Genomic DNA, 18,078 nt, shown 5'->3' with positions numbered 1-18,078 from the left:
CTAAATCTTCCACAGGGTTAGTAGTGTGGATTTTAAATGGAATAGCCCAATGCATCTGATTCCTTTCCACAACTGTTCCCAAGAACATGACTGATTTCTATACTACAGTGATGATGCCTCATTTTCTCTTTCCTCTCTTTCCCCCTTGCACCACTGTTCCCAAGTATTTTCTCATATTAATGTATAACTGATTTCTGTATTCCAGTGATGCCTCATTTTGCTGATCGTGTTGAGTATGCAGTAGATGCATTGAGTACAGACCCACAGAAAGACACAGATGAGAATGAATTCATTGATGCATCACGTATGGTTTATGATGGAGTCAGGGATATCAGGAGGGCAGTGCTGATGAATAGGGTAAGATTATATTTGTTTTGTTTGCTTTTGTATTTGTTGGTTACGGGAAAGTCAACTAATTTGCTGAAGGTAGTAAGATATTTCATTATAGATGGAATATAAAGAACAACAAAATATCAAACATGTGAGAAATTCTTTGGGATTTATTTTAATTAAAGGGGCATTTCGTGATCTACAGCCTAATCCCCCCACTTTTCTCAAAAGAAGTTGAGATTTTTATACCACTGGAAAACTCTGGCTACATAATATTTATGTGCAAAATATTTCTTGCAGATTAATTCATTTAGCAAACTTATCATCAAATTTGAATTATGTTCTGGTTAACAGAATAAAAATATAGCACAGTGACCTATGGAGCACTGTAATACACGTATCATGCTTAACTCGCAAACGCAAAATTGAAATCAATTGAAATTTTGGGAATAAGCTTCTTTCATGGATATCTACTGAAGAATGTTATAAAAAGAGGATGCTAAAATCACTAAATACTTCTTTAAATGCATTGCTAAACAGATCAGATCAAAAATCCTCTTTTTTATTTGAATTAATCAATTATTATAATTATTATAATTTTCAGGCCCCAGAGGAGCTTGAGAGTGACACAGAATATGAGTATGAGGAGGAAGAGTATGATGCCAAGAGTGACGCAAAATGTAAGTCTTACATGTTTTGTGCTCCATGTTTTTTCCAAAAAAAATGGTTTTTACCATTGTCCAAAAAAATAAAAAATTCATTTCAAAACGGCTGCGAATGTACAATATAAAAGTTGACACAACACAAGCCCCGATCTCGTAAGCTAGCGCATCTGTGATTGGTGCATTGGTATGTAAACAAAGGCATTTTAACCAATCAGAATGTTGCATACTAAAGCGCAAGGTACCCTGCAAGAATCATCAATGGCCGTCATTCATGCATTGAGCAACGAGTGCCAGCAAAGACGATAGTTTCATGATTAGTTTGAGCATGTTTTTTAAATATGGCTTTGACTTTGTCAACTCAAAATTCCAAAAAAGTTCAAAGGAAGCAATCCTTGAAACCAGAATATATATGGTGAAATGGAAATTCATAATGTCGTCTGGGAAGGGAGAAAATGATCATGCACAATGTGTTAAATGCTTTTGTTTAATTATCACATTTTTACAGTCTGCTGACCCTACATTACCATTTTTATTTTTCACAGCTGTTACTACAGTCCAGACAGAAACGGCGGAAGAACTTGCTGAAGGAGAAATGTCCAGGGTGAGACAAAAATTTCATTTCATTTGAATGTGTTAATCTAAGATTTAATGCCTTCATATTGAACAGCAAAATATGCCTATTCAAGTTTGGAATGAACACTCTTACATCTTCGGTAATGGTAATAATAATATTTCAACTCGCATAAAGCTTCTTGTCATTTGATTCATTTTATTGCAAGCAACCTTTGAGTGCTGTACAAAACAGCATAAAAGAGAAAAGTTTAAAAAAAAGCACAAAGAGCTACACACAAATTCAGTAATATAATTTAAGAAGATGGGTCTTCAGAGTCTTAATTATGTAATTAAGTGCTAGAAAACACATTTATATATAATATAAACAAATATGAACGGTTCTATCTGTATAATTGAAAGAATATTTTCAAATGGCAATATGCGGACTGTTCCATTTAACATACCTTGTTTAATGGAAAATATTCTTACTATTTTACTCGTAAACATCAAATGTTTTGTTTTACATTTTGTGTCTTTGACTAATCTCAACAGAGAATGATGAGAGAGTTACCACCAGAGGAGAAAGCCAGGATCCAAGAAGAGGTGGAATTGTTCAGAATTGAGAAACAGAAGTTAGATTTGGAGATGGCTAAATGGGATGACAGTGGTAATGATATCATCATCATTGCTAAACAGATGTGTATGATCATGATGGAAATGACAGATTTCACACGGTAAGACAGAAATGGGTCATATACTTTGGTTTCAAGCATGCCAACAAATTCGCCCTTGTATGCATGCGTGTTTGATCTGGGCGATTAACTGGGCACTATTCAATACTGCGACTAGTAAAACTTGCATTCTACGTCACTACCAAACTTTTATTTTATGCTTTTCACAGTTAATTTCAGAACTGGGACTGTAAAGGCATACTAAAATGTTTTTAACCTATTCTGTGGGTCAGTGCCACATCACTTCAGGTTGATGATGTGACTAGCGGTCGAGTGAAAGCAAGTCCTTGATTCGATTTATTGTTGATGATTGCTGTCATTGGTGTTGTGTACATTTCAATCGCAAATAGTCAGTGGACTCAAACAATTAGTTTCTAAGTCTGCAGTGTGGAAGTTACTTACTTGATTTAACATTAAATTATACTGACAAACTTAAAATTAAATCCCATGGCGGAGTGTGGGTTTTTCCGGAATTGAATTTGGAGTGAACAACATTGTTATGTAGTCTCCTTCACAGCCAGTTTCTGTTGTTCACAATAAACCATGAGCCACATGCAGTTTAGGCCCGAGACTAGAAATAGCCCGGATATCGGACCAGCAGAATAGGCTTTAATGTGCAGCTGTTTGAAACCTGGAATAAAAAAAAACACAAACTGGTCAGAACAATTTAAAAATGTAGTTTTTGTGTTCACCAGGAATTAACAACTTAACCACTCCATCCGCTTTGTTGGCTGCGTGATTTGACTGACAAAGTGAATAACCCTATGGTAAATTTGCCATATTGGTTTGTCATCCACAGAGACCAAAATAGAGTACCTCCGGCATTTATCTGTAAATGCTCGAAATCAATTAATGATTCGCATCCTTAAGCTTAATCGTTATAAATGTTTGGACATGTCACATGAACAATCATACACTCTAAATAAAAAAAGTTTGACGTACACATGGCAAAATAATGCAGAGGTAAACAATTTTTCCCTCCATGTCTTTAGACTGACAAGCTAAGTTACTTTTTATAAATTGCAGTGGTCGTGGACCTTTGAAGAGTACTATGGGTGTGATTAGAGCTGCTAAGAGGATTGCAGAGAATGGATCCAAACTCGACAAAATGTCTAGGACTATTGCTGATCAGGTAAGCTTTAGAATTACCATGCAAAACTCATGTCGTCAATTCAGTTATGTGGACCTTCCTCCTTGAAGTGTTTAAATGAATAATTCACTTAATGTTAGTAATATTATTTGAGTGAAGGTCATAACTATTTAAAGTACAATTTTGTACATTATTATGTTTTGATGAAGTGTGTGAAAATATAGAACCCAAAACATAATAATGATAAAATTGGATGCTTTACGCCCAATATTTATTGGTCAATCTATGAGTTTTAAAATATTGGACGTAACTACGTCTCGTCCAATATTTTAAAATTCATATCTCGACCAATAAATATGGGCTCAATCAATCCAATTTTATATCAAAATTGTCCCCATTAGATTTGTTATTACTTGAACATTTTGTTATTTTAAAATATAGTTTGAAAATCTTCATCAAAATATGTAAAATAAAATCTTATCATTAAGCAACAACATGTGGTACATCCTCTAATCAGAGTTGTACCTCTATAAAATGGGCGTCTGCCATGTACATGCATCGACCATGTCAGCATTCCAAATTAAATGCTGTAAATTTGTCTTGATGGACACTCAATCCGAAATTCCAAATTATTCCATGTCCATCAATTTGCATTATATCGTATTTGATCAAGTAATGGAATTATTTCTTTTCCTCATGAAGTGTCCCGATTCCGCATCCAAGGAGGATCTTCTGGCATACTTACAGCGGATATCTCTCTATGTACATCAGCTTAACATCACCAGCAAGGTCAAATCTGAAATCCAGAATATTAGTGGAGAGCTTGTCCTATCTGGGGTAAGTCGCAAACACTGTCTTTCACCCCATAGACACTACTGGTAATTCAGCCTCTAAGAACTATTTTGATTGGTTACAAAGAGGGTTAAATCATGTATTGATCCAATCAAAGGTATTGTAAGAAAAGTCATTAGCAAAGAGATTAAAAGCTTTAATTTGATATTTGATGATTATATCATGTAATTAGCCAATCAGGGGCTCTGTAAGAAAGGTGGTAGTGTCAGAGGTGTTAAAAGTAATCAGATCAGGAGACTTAGCAAATATTTTTCATGATATATTGTGTAAGTGTTTATTTTCATTCACAAATTGAGGTGATATTGCAACAACAAAAAACGACACATGCATTATTATTATTATTTTTAAATGTAATAACATTGTGAATAGTATGGATTTTGGGAATGCCAACATGCATAAAGCTCCCCTCTGTCACACTACAAATTTATAAGTAAGAATTCATTAGATTATTCTAGTTGAATCCATATACCCTCTGTGGAAGACACAACTTGAATCTCCACACGGGGTGCGTAGAAGGACGATTTGTCCGTACGCTGGCGGCGCAACTACATAAGCACACTGATTATAATCTGTCAACTTGAGACGAGACACTATATAAAGGTGTGTCCTGGATCAAAGTGATCAGCAGCTCTTTGTAATATGCAAGAATCTAAAGTAATTACATCATATTTAAATTTGTAACTTTTTTCTTCTTGCCAGTTGGACAGTGCTACCTCTCTGATCACGGCAGCCAAGAATCTTATGGCAGCGGTGGTTCTGACAGTCAAGGCTTCCTATGTAGCTTCAACTAAATACAACAGGCTTAAAAAGAAAGGCAGTGTCAATGTAAGTCTAGAAAACATAACATATGTATGTTATCTATTTAGGTGTGGGGTATAAATACAGGCGCACAGTAATGTTGTTAACGCAATGACAGAAGTATTTTTACCCTTGTATTTGACGCTTGGGTTGTTCATGTGACTTTTGGTTTTCGTTTGCAAGAGTGAATTTTCATCACATGTTTGATCAACTGTAATGGTCATACATTGATTTCACTCTTGGAAAATCATTTTGAATCTTGACAATTTTACCATGGAGTGAAATCACACTTGGTTGAAAATCTTACCAGCATAGTCACACATGTAAATTACATTACTAAGTGGAATTGATAAGAGATCTAAAAGCTCTCTATTGATTGGTTACTCAGATAATTATATTGTGTAAGTATCCAAGCAAGGGCTTTGTTAGAAGGCAATAATGCCCATAGGGTTAACTAAAGGTTATCAGTATGCACTGTTAGAAGTGGGAGAGTTATCTCCTGTAGCTCCATTAGGCTATTTCATTTGAAATCCATACACCCCCTATGTAAGACATAAACTTAATCTTCCACACAGGGAGTGTAAATTGCAAATGGGATTTCCTGAATGGGCGACTCCATTTGAAACCTTCACCCCTTCATTGTATGGGAGATTAATGTTATGTCTTCCATAGGGGGAGTATGGATTTCAACTGGAATAGCCCATACACTATCCTATGCTATCAATTATCTCAGGAAGTCCTTTCAGATAGCCCTATGTCATGTGAGTCTAAGATAATTCTGTGTGTTAACATAATCAATAGCTTCCATTTGCAGATGAGCAATAAATCTTACTTCTTTCTCATTAAAGAGGGATGACGCAATTGACGGCCTCAGCTTACCCAATCGAAATTGAGATTTGAGCTTAGGAGAAAGCTCATTGTTCTCTCATATGCTCAGTAAAACATTGAGGCCCAAGATCAGGCCTCAAATTTGTTGGGGCACCCATTTTCAAGGCCACTGGGCAAAGACAAAGAAGAGCACCAAGGCCAACTAGTGATGAAGTATGCCTTGATCAGTTAAACAAAGATTTAAGGCACCAAGGCCAAAATTGAAAAGGGGCAGGCAATGGCTCTGGTGGCCTCCCTGAAATTCGAGCCCTGACTAAGATATATTTCTTTTAGATGATATGAACAAAATATGGTAGCCTCAACCCTTTATGGTCTCACAACCGTATTCGTCTATGGGCCAATGGTCCAATGTCATACACATTTTTTAAATCCAAACCCATATTATTCAAAACTTAGTGATAGACCTTAATATAAGGTACAAAACGTTATATGAAAAATGTTTGACCAACCAGTTTTAATAATAATAAAACAAGTTATAGTGTGCACAAACCCACCTTGATGGTCGCTCAAGACACACACAAAAAAATGATGCGGAGATAAAATTCCAATGTTACTTACATACAAACATAAAATGGATGTACTTTGAATAGAATTATCATGGGAAATACAGTACTACACAAGATCATTAAATGCTTTATGCATGAGATACGTTTTCAACAAATTTTCTTAAAATGTTGTGACAGTCTGAGCAGATATGATTTGAGAATGCAGCTCACTGCATACTAACATACATAAGACTTATTCTACAATACTAGGTTGAACAAAATATTCTATGTATTAACATCTGGGGCTGTGGATTAGTTATTGGTCACTAGCATTAGGGCTAATCCGGCTTGAAATGTGAAGGGAAATTGGTCTATTGTCAAAAAGTGGCTGTAAATAACAAAAATGGGTCAGGTGGGACAGGTGGGGATTTATTGCCCCCGATTGATGCCCATGGTCACCAGGAATAATATAATGGCAATTAATACGTTACAATATGATGACCTGTAAGAATGTATATTGCATGAAGCAGCTTTCATGTTCTTGCATTTACTCAACAAAATACCAGCTGTTGTTTTTTATTCAAATTTGATGTCAGGAAGTAGGGCTTGTACCATCAGCTGGCTAGTTCCATGGCATTTGTCTCCTCATTTGATCTAATCAATTTGATTTCTATATATAGATGTAAAAGGCATGCACAATTAGAATAATAGCAAAATATGCAGGATGTATAAAACATAAAATTTGAATTAATAACTATATTGCAAAATATACAAGAAATAAACCCAAGTTTCATATCAATCGAACATATATTAAAGCAAAATTAGATCTAAAGGTTAATCCTTAAAAAACAATTGATCAGAATATTAACATTAATTAATAATTAATACATATGTAATAGTTGAACTGCTTACATACATGTTTTACTGACAAAGAATGATTGAATTTGTATGTTTTTCAAATACAAGATCGTAAGACTAAAGGTATTTGGGGTTGTTTGTGATTTCGTCTAAGAATCATAAACATTCTAAGAACTTAACAAACTCCGAAATTATTGTCTGCTGCTTGTTAAATAATGTCTTCATAAAAGTACTCATTCGATAGGTAAAATTGTATATTTAGGTCTCATTGGGCTCCTGTTGCAATTTTTAAGGATTTTTTTCTTATTGCTTCTTTTTTATCAAGTGTTCAATTATAACATATTTATTATATTCAGTTGTAAAAACAAGGGTAGAGTCTCACGCTTTAACCGTTGTTTTTACCTGAAAGAGGGTATATCAATGTATATCAATCAAATGATGTCAAGAAGAATGACTTGCAATGTAAAGACACCAGATTTCCATAATTCTTTCCATTAAACGCTAAGTCCACCCCAGCAGTGACTTGCAAACTATTATTATTAACCTCTTACCCATTAATTTGCCTGACTTGACCAAATGAGCTATTCTATTTGAATTCCATACACCCCTTATGGAAGATATGACCTTAATCTCCCACACAGTGAGTGTAGATTGCAAATGGAATCACCCATTCAGGTAACCCCATTTGAAATCCACACTCCTTGTGTGGAAAATAAAGGTCAAGTCATCCATAGAGGGTGTATGGATTTCAACTGGAATATCCCAATGGTGGTGCACTCTTGGACAGCCCCAGAGGGTGGTGGATGAGTAGTGTAGATTTTTCTTTTTGCTTGCAAACAATTAAGAAAATAAGTGCCCACCCAAATTGACTTGAGCATAGCACCATAGGCACATAATGAAACAAGTACACAAAGCAAACATGTAATAGTATGTAAATTGTGTACTGATGCACAACTTGGCATTAGCAGTTTAATTGGGTGTATTTGTAGCATTGATATCATTGTTGTAATCACTGTCATCATCCCGCAGCCATTTACGGGTGGTGTAGCAGTGAAGGGAAGAAGGGTGAGTAACAAGGCAAACAAAGTGAAAGAAAAGTGAGAAAACAAAAGCAATAAAATGAGGGATAACCTGACGGACTTGTAACAACTCAACTTGAATAACTAGACTTGTCTCAAATCTTGAATGATTTGTACTCAAACCATGGGACTCAAAACTCGAGACTCCAGTGACTTGACTTGAATTCATAACCTCATTAATATATGTGATACATGCAATCCAATCATTTTTATCTATTTGCCAAAATACAAACGCTGAACGCGGTTAATAATATTCGACAGTGGACCTCCGCACCGTCAGCGTAAATATTAGTAACCTTGGTGCGTGCAGTCGAATAAATTGCGAGAGCGTTTCCGCCATATTTGGATTGTGCTCTACCATATTTGCACAGATTGTGATTTGCACTTCTGTTATTGGTTATCCTGTTTTAGCCTGATCGATTTTTGGAAAGGCAAAACATGAAAGTTGTTTATTTTTGAGGAAAATTGTGTGTTGTTTTTATAAAGTGAAGAGATGAAAGTGATGGTTATGAATGAGGTTAATAACTCTGCATCGGTAATATGTCGTGCATTGTGAAAAATCTAAACATTTTGCCTTTGGACCTCGGAATATCACTCGGTTCCAAAGACAAAATGTTTAGATTTTTGACAATGTCCTCCAAATAACCGATGCACAGTTATTAACCTCTAATTTTAGACCCAAAGATTTGACTTGACTTGAGTCCCAATGACTCAACTTGAGTCAAACCTCAAGCCCTAGATGACTCGAGTTGGTGACTCAAGTCTTAGATGACTCGAGTTGGTGACTCAAGTCCTAGATGACTCAAGTTGGTGACTCAAGCCCTAGATGACTCAAGTTGGTGACCCGAGCCCCAGATGACTCAAGTTGGTGACTCAACTACACGTTCGCAAAACCATATTAGAGACATTTATGTGGGCAATAGAATAAGCTATGATATCACTTCTTCCACCACTACTGCCATCCTTCAATATTAATTGAATGGTTACGTTTCAGTAACTGCATGAGTTGGTCTTAAAGTCACTTTGTTGTACATCTGTTAATTGTATTTCAAATCAGTCCAAGTCAAGTGACGTCAAGTATTTTGTATTTTACTGTTTAAAATAGAGACAGAGTAAGATATTATCGTTGATGCAGAAGTTCATGCACTGATCAGCAAGGATGTTGGGGTAAACAAAGCATTTGCGGAATGAAAATGAATGCTTGAATGGTTGCTGACCTGACCAAGGATATCACTGTGTTAACTCTGCATGTCATGAAGCATGGCATGGTATAAACAGGGATATTACATAAGAAATTAACACCATATATGTTTCAATGTATATCTCACTTAACATTGCAAATCTCTATCTTACAGTCAATGCATTTTAAGCACCATCATACTAATTATTATAATCTTATGCAATTTTGCTGAATGTATTCTTTCTTCTGTATGTTTTATCATGTTATTTCATAGCAAATGAAACAAGCATTTTGTGCATTTTGTAATGAGATTGTACTGAGTAATTTGCTGAACCAGCATAATATTTATACCATACAAATTTACCAATATTTCACGTATTGGCATTTTTGTAACTTACGCAGAGTAGGTGTTCAAAACAGGCCATGGTTTAATACCCTATAGTACCAACAAAACCCTGACCAAATTTGTCCAAAATCGTAGAGGGGTCTTCTTCTTCTTGAATACTGCTCAATCCTCCTTAGCGAAGCTGACGGGATGGCAGGGATGAGTGTACATGCAAGAAAAATTATTTAGTCTTTGATTCCCAAGTCCTTAATCTGGAAATGGGTCAATGATTAATGAGGTATCATAAAAATAAAGAAGCAAACAAAATAAATATTCTGTAAAACTCAGTGATCTCACCACTATTTATAACCCAAACCAGTTGTCACATGTGAATCACAAGAAAAGCAAACTTTAAAAAAAATAATCTTTTGAAATCTTGAATTTTCAATGCAATACCATAGTATTACCAATTTTTCTGAACAATGTAATGGCAAATTCTCATAATGATGGACCACTGTATGAATTGATTTTAAATTTGGGAACCAGGTGGGTAGAAGAATAAAATTCAACATTTTTAACATTATGCAAACTAAATTTTCAATTTTCAAATCGTCACTGGCCTCATATGTACTTTTGGCCCTTGAACATGGATAAAGCCTAGTAGGTGTACATTTTATATTGAAGAGATTGCTTCATCCATGTTCAATGGCCAAAAGTGCATGCAGGAAACACCTCATATTTACTTTTGGCCCTTGAAAATGGATAAAGCCTTGTAGGTGTAGAGTTTATATTGAATGGTTTGCTTCATCCATGTTCAAGGGCAAAAAGCATAAGGTTTTTCCCACCCAGTGACGAAATGCAACACCAACTTTTCTGAACAATATAATGACAAATTCTCATAATGATGGACCACTGCATGAATTCTTAAAGGGAACCAGATGGTGTGAAGAATGAAAATAATGAAACGTTTTTAACATTATGCTTTCTTTGATTTTTACTTCCAGTCGCCTGTTGTACAGTGGAAGATGAAGGCTCCAGAAAAGAAGCCTCTGGTTCACAGAACCATCCCAGAAGAGGTAGCAGCCCGAGTCAGGAAAGGACAGAAAAAACAACATATCAACCCAGTCAGAGAGCTTAGCAAGTTCCGAGAAAAAGACGCTTTCTAAATTCAGTGTGTGTGTGCTATATATCCGCTTATATATGCTGTAGTTGACTACAGGGATGCAAATCTGCTGAAATACACATAAATAGGCCAAATACACAAGGCTAATAGTAATAGACACATTTGTATGAGCCTCAAAAACAATATTTCCCATTTTAGGCCTGCTTTGAGATCTGAAATCTTCAGTTTCTAATTTCAAGAAACAAACGCTTATATTTGAGCATACATAGACATTGTGATTATTCAGTGTGGATAACTTCTCCAGGAAGTAAAAAAAAATACTGACAGTAATTAGTCACTGTTATTTTGAATTTTACTTGAAATGGGCATGTGGTTTCAAACCTCGGAGTGCCAACATAAAATGTGATGGGTCTGAATTACGTAATTATAGCTTGATTCACTATGTCTTACATTGATTGTCTCTGGATTAAAATAATAGGAAGCGTTGCTAGGAAGTTAACATTTAACCTATGACCTTTAATGGAAGGTCTAAAGGCTAATTATTTGCATCCCTGTGGTTTGTAATTTATGATACTACAAATTCCTAATGCTATAGATTGTATTCATTGTAATTGAACAAATTGAGTGAAATTTAAACATTGTGATGCATGTATACTTTGTTCATTGTGATAAGATTTGGTTTGCTTAATGTATATGAAACAGGATGTTGCAAGACCTTATTTTTATGCAAACAAGCTTGATTGCCAATTATGCATAGATATCCAGCTACTAAATATCTACATGTGAGGTAAAGGTTATGGGGATGAACCTGTGTTAACAGGCAGGAGTGCTCATCTCTCTTTCGAAGTGATTGGACCAGACTACACTGTGTAATGTTGCTGCTGGGGGATTGCTACACCTCCTCTACCACAAGTCTTTTACTTTCCCGGTATTGAAGCTGGTACCCATTTGTGCACCTAAGTGGGAGAGGCAATAGGGGTGAAGAGCCTTGTCTAAGGTCATAACACATTAACACATTGACCATGCAGGGATTCGAACCCACAACCTTGAGATACCTTGAGGTGCCTTCATGTATCAAAAGAAGGAGCCAATAACTTTTCATCTTTCCCAAAAAGTTTACCTTCTTTGAAATTAAACCAAACAAAAAAATGACAAGTTGAGATGGGTCATCTGCAAAATTATCAGGTTTAAAATACCATTTTGTTTCAATGCATTAGTTGACCTATAGATAATGAATGAAGTATATATTAAAAGTGAAAGTTTTCAACTATATAGTTTTGTTTCACGACATAAAAATTATCCATGATTTATCTCAATGAGTTATCTGGATGTTATAAAGACTTATGCTGGTTTCACACTGTTATGCTACTTGCGTCACACATGCGCATTGCAGACTAAAGGACACAATCAAGGCTTGTGATTGGCTCATACATCATGCCGCAGCAGCAAGAGGTATGACGGGCTTCAGCTAGAACTGCTTTAGTTCTCTCTGATCAGGATGCTCTGACATTGCGAGCATGATGCACCAGTGTAAGAACAAGTCCCGATGATTCGGATGACACATCAGCAGGCTTATGAATGGGGTAGGGTAGTGGTTCTTACTAGACAGCATAAGTGACTTAATCAACTGTAAGTTTACAAATCCAACATAAAAAATTCCCATATCTTACGATGGGCTTGGGAATTGCATTGAGGCTTGTTTCTAAAATTTACTGAAGTCTACTGATGGTATAATTGATACCTTTATAATAATCAAGTAGTGTAGTTTTGGCCAATAGACCTTTCGAAATGAATATCGAAGATGTTCAGAAAACCAGGTTATGTGCGCAAGGTGCATACACAAACGTCCTGACGCTCATGTAAATTCACATAACCACTCGCCAGTGATATGCATAGCGCAAAGCTCAACTACAGTCTGTCCACATAGAAGTACAAAGTAAATAGAAGTCGGAAACTGGAGGTATGAGAATAATTATTCAGTGCAATGCGTGTGTATGCTTCTTTGGCGCTCCAACTGATGTGCGATTTGCACTTGCCGAGCACCACGCTCTTTATGTGTGACTCAAGGCATCGACCCCGATGCCACAGATTTGGTTTGTACTTCTATGTGGACAGACTGTATTGTAAGTGCAAGGCCCAACAGCTGTGTGATGACCCGCAATATTATTATAAACTGGGTCATTAACAAACAGCTGGTGTCTTCGGAAAACTTGGATTTGGAAACTAAATTGAAAACTTTCACTTTCATAAATATTCTGTAAATCCAGATGGTGGTGTAGTTGAAGCTTGTGGTTTTTTGAGTGGTGAATTGGTTTGTGTTAATGGTACCCACAGCTTATCCTTGCTGCGAAAAATGCTTCGATTTACGAATGAAAACTCGAAAAACTTGCAAAGCCATCTGACGATAAAATAAACGACTTCATGTCAAATAAAACGTAGATTAAGTTAGTGAAGAGTTGGTGAAATACTTGTTGATCATAAACTGAATGTAGTAAGATAAATTTTAATTGTTTTTATGAATACAGTAATTAAGCATTTTGTAATTTTGTATCCTTGAATTATCCACCTTATCATACCATTGGAAAATAAGAGTCACAGTGACTTATTTCTAATGTTAGCATAGCTTAATACCAGTTTGCAGACTGCAGAATACAAGGTAATTTACTAGTGTAAAAAGTATTAAAATGTTACAAAATGTGACCCAGCACTACCAAATATAGGGGCACTTCTAGGTGAAAATCACATGATTAAAAGTCAAATATGTTGAATTGTCAGTAATGAACTTTGATGCATGTGCAAATCTCCCTTTCATGAAAATGTTGAAAGGAATTGGAGTTTGAGGATTTAGTTTGGTATTTTTTCAATCAATTTATCAACCAATTCAGACTTTGAAACTTATATTTGAAATTGACAAAAGTGTGACTTCTAGATCATCCAAACTTTTGATGCAACAAGGTATCAAATTTTAGTTCAAATGTTCACAAAATAACAGACGCCAATAATGTAAATTAGTATTATATCCATTTTGATAGTTCTTTCAATGTGCTTCATTTGTTCATGCTGGGTCACAAATAATTGCCCTTTTATATTTATGATATACCATTCCTAGTCACACAAGCTGTCTAACACAATTATAATAATTCATACTTCTCCCGTACAGTAATACCAAATGCATCAGGGCCATTATCTATGATGAAACTCACATATGTTACCGTGATTACATTGAAGCCTGTCATGAAAATAAACATGTCTTTTTATGTTATTGATAAATCAAGTCACAGACCAAATCAAATCATACAAACCTAAAAACATTTCTTTTAAAACAATCATATAGTTTATAAGTGGGTTCGATGTTACCTTGGTAACATCTTTGTCATCACAGAGAAGGGTCCATCATTTTCAGTTAGTACCATTCAAGTAGTAATGTAATATTTTCCTTGATTCTTGCCTGTAAAATACTTTGCATTCTGATCAATCCAATATGCAGTAACCATTTTAATAAGATCTATAAAATACTATGACAAGCATAAAAATGTGTGCATATTCAAATTTTGAGAGACAGGTAATTTTAGTGCTGGGTGAAAACTTTCATGACCAAATTTTTAAACAAACTCATTGATAAGTAATTTAAAAAAATTAAGTTCCCAAATGACTCATCCTCCCTTTGTTACTTGAGGGACATGAAGCAATTTTTTTAAAGCTAAAACTTTGTTAGAAATCTTGAAATAATAATTATGTATTCCAAATGTTGAAATATGTAAATGTATTCATTTTAGCAGCATTTGTATAATACAAGGCTTTAAACATGAGATGTCATCCATATGTATATTAATATTGTCTGTATGAAGATGGCCACCACATTCTTAGGGTGATATGACCAAGTTTATTATTGGCATATCTGAATAAGTAATGAGGTTCCATGTATTCAACTTAATGGTTGTAGTCAAAATTCTCTAAGTTTAGTATCACATTTTGTGTGAGAAATGTTGATGAGGTAAATGACATAATGATAGAACTTTGACAAGTTGGTCTAAGCATTCAACTTAAGGGAGCAGATAACAATGTTTGCACAGTATTTTTTATGGGATGTAAGAGCACATTTGACACCTCAAATTGCATTCTGAATATGAGGAATGTCCTTCTGATATCAAATTATTTTGATTTTTTGAAATTTGTGATATAATACAAATTTTATGGCAAATTATTAAAAAATACTGTGCAAACGTTGCTATCTGATCCCTTAAATAAGTCTCACAAGAAGCTTGCTTGCCAGAGAGAGGAATTGAAATCCACACCCCTTTAGGAAGACTGTAGAATTCTAACCAAATGCAACTGATTGTCTCCTTTATTATTTGCAACTGTGAACCTGGTGAAAAATGCAGCAGTATCAGCCATTCCATACATCCAATAAAAAGGTGTGGAAGATTTTGGAATTTCAAACAATGTGTCCATTTTCAGTTGAATTTTAACATAAACCACACAGAATTGGCCATACAGTTCAACTGGAATTGTGATAGCAGTGTCATATACAGGGGTGTGTAGATTTCAAATGGAATAATCAATTTTGAAGAAATATTTGCACAGGGGGTGTGAATGTCAAATGGAACAGCCAATTTTGAAGGAATGTTTCCCACGGGGGGTGAATGTCAAATGGAACAGCCAATTTTGAAGGAATGTTTAAATGCAAACAGAAGTGAGATATATATCAATCACCAGCAACTAGGTTTGAAGTCAAAAGAAAGATTTATGGAGGAGACCTTACTGGAAAGACACTGTGTATACTTTCAGTCATCTGGGATTTGATCAATTAGTGGATAATTAAATCTGGTCAACCAGAAAAACTCACATTTTGGTCAGATGGAATCACCGACGTTTCGGCCAAAACCTTTGGCCTTCAGCTGGGTGGATCGTGAACCCCGTTGGTTCGAACGGGAGTCAAAGAAGCAGTGTGGGTATGAGCGAACAACCGTCACTCAACAGGAGCGGGCGTTAGAGTGAATCTGTCACATGGTTGGGATCGGGTCATCAAGCAACTTCCTCATCGATTGACCTCGGATGACCCTAAATCATCCACCCAGCTGAAGGCCAAAGGTTTTGGCCGAAACGTCGGTGATTCCATCTGACCAAAATGTGAGTTTTTCTGGTTGACCAGATTTAATTATCCACTAACTTACTGGAAAGATTCAAACTCCTTGTAAAATTGAACGTATGTGTTCCTTGTTTGTTCTAATATACATGTATATAATAATAAGTAGGACTAGAATATTACAAGGTTGATAATCACCTATTATGGTATATAAACTAACATGTGCTTTCCCTATCTTTATCAGACCAATGCAATCTACAAAACCTTGTGCCCTATTGTATTATGGCTAATATATTTCTGCACCTGATCCAGTATGCCAAGTAAAACACAATATTTATATAATTATAACAGAATTGGAATATTAATATGAGTGGTTGCAAGGTACAGGGGACAGAATTAAACTAATTCATTTTATTGTTCTCTCTGTTATTTTGGCATCATGTCAATTTCATGATTTCATTCAATACTACTGGTGAATTAGGTCATTCTTGGCCAAGAATGTACCTGTTGCATCTGTGTAGCATACAATTTGTCTAAAGCTTGTATGCAGTGTAAGGCGCATGTATGGAATCCTCTGGACTGTGCTATACTTGTTTATCATGGAGCTGCAAGCACGGCTAGTTTTTGATCTTGGCTAAGAATTACAATTAGTATTTACTGAAAAGATCAGACCAAGTCTCAAATATATTAACATCTGCATCCAAATATTGCCCTATTTGTATCGAAGTATTTTACATTCTATTTTGAATTTCTGGATTTACTATTTGTACGGCTACAGTATCACGTCTCATTCAAGATGTATCGTTAGGCCTAATTGGCTGGCCCTGAAATGTTGACCTGTGACACAGTTGAAGTGAAGTCAGAATATTCACAAATATATATTGAATTGGCGTTTATCATAATTAGTTGCGTTTTATTTATTCCAATATTATTTTAAACCAAAGAAATCATGTTTAGTAGCATAATTTCCAATATAGGAATTTCATGTTTGCATTTTTCATGATAGACGTAAACAGTTGTCAAAACACTAAGAGTGAAGTGTATCATTACATGTAATATGAAGAATTGCATAATTAGGTTAAAGTGTGATATTGTAAAATTGTTTTATTTTATGATTAGTAGACTCAACAGTCTTCCAATATCAGACTGTGGTAATGAATATTACCCTGGGGAATATCACAGGAACCTGGGAAGATGTTTAATAGGTCCCCTTCAAGAAAAATGCTGACCTAATATATATTTCAAGTAATAAGAAAAAGTTGTACACTTGAACAAATTGGTTTATGTTTTTAAAAAAATCATTTTGTTCAGACCTAATTAGGATTTATGAGTTTAATGATCAAATTTGTAAGAGGAAGACTTGCAGACCAGTAACAAAAGCCTGGCTGAGACTGGTAGCTTAGGCAGTAGGAATGAGTTAGAACTGGCTGTGTTAGCTTATAGAATTCATTAAACGGGTGTGCGTAATCACCTTTTTGAATATAGCACCACTTCTTTAAATCTTTAAAACATTACCAGGCCCTTAGTCTAAAAGTTTGTTAAAATTGTTATTTGGCCATAGATTTTCAGACCTATTAAGGGCCTGAATGCCCTTGAAAATTATTTGCTTATTTCAAAATTGCAGATAAATAACCATTACATCTGCTAAATTCTTTAATGAACTGTTGAACATAAGCCAATTTTGGAATTAGAGTGTAAAAAGTGATGAGGGTGCGTAGATATTCAGATTCAATATTCATTAGGTCTCATGAAATGGTCCTTGAAAATTTTACCTGATTTTTGACGCTGCTGTTGAACCTCCTTATTTTGTAGATTTGTAACATACATGTAAGTGTATTGCCGTATTTTGTTCAATCCCTCAAGTCTTTGCGGTTAGACCTGAGATGTCATCATTTGATATCACGCCGATATGCACATCATTTAGCAAACAATGTCACTCTGCATTTCAAAGCCGTGAAGTGCGCAGTAACAATGTGCACATCGGCGTGATGACATCACAGGTCTAACCGCAAACAATTATGGGATTTATCGAAAAG

The 18,078-nt window shown here is 35.3% G+C and overlaps 1 protein-coding gene across 3 annotated transcripts in view; it reads left to right on the top strand.

The window, feature by feature from the left end:
• LOC140135521 (catenin alpha-2-like) overlaps window positions 1-15,594 on the top strand; it is a 42,371-nt gene extending 26,777 nt beyond the window's left edge. For all 3 annotated transcript variants that reach the window (XM_072157056.1, XM_072157057.1, XM_072157058.1), the window contains 8 exons: window positions 206-357; window positions 935-1,010; window positions 1,538-1,596; window positions 2,100-2,281; window positions 3,305-3,410; window positions 4,071-4,205; window positions 4,920-5,045; window positions 10,838-15,594. In XM_072157056.1, the coding sequence (XP_072013157.1) occupies window positions 206-357; window positions 935-1,010; window positions 1,538-1,596; window positions 2,100-2,281; window positions 3,305-3,410; window positions 4,071-4,205; window positions 4,920-5,045; window positions 10,838-10,999 (998 nt within the window). In that variant the 3' untranslated portion in view covers window positions 11,000-15,594. The remainder of the gene's footprint in view (window positions 1-205; window positions 358-934; window positions 1,011-1,537; window positions 1,597-2,099; window positions 2,282-3,304; window positions 3,411-4,070; window positions 4,206-4,919; window positions 5,046-10,837) is intronic.
• Window positions 15,595-18,078: the final 2,484 nt, after the last annotated feature.

This window comes from Amphiura filiformis, chromosome 16, assembly GCF_039555335.1.
Source record: "Amphiura filiformis chromosome 16, Afil_fr2py, whole genome shotgun sequence".
In the NCBI taxonomy this organism is placed as follows: domain Eukaryota; kingdom Metazoa; phylum Echinodermata; class Ophiuroidea; order Amphilepidida; family Amphiuridae; genus Amphiura; species Amphiura filiformis.
Note: the sequence above shows the minus strand (reverse complement) of the source record. Positions and strands in the feature narration are given on the sequence as shown.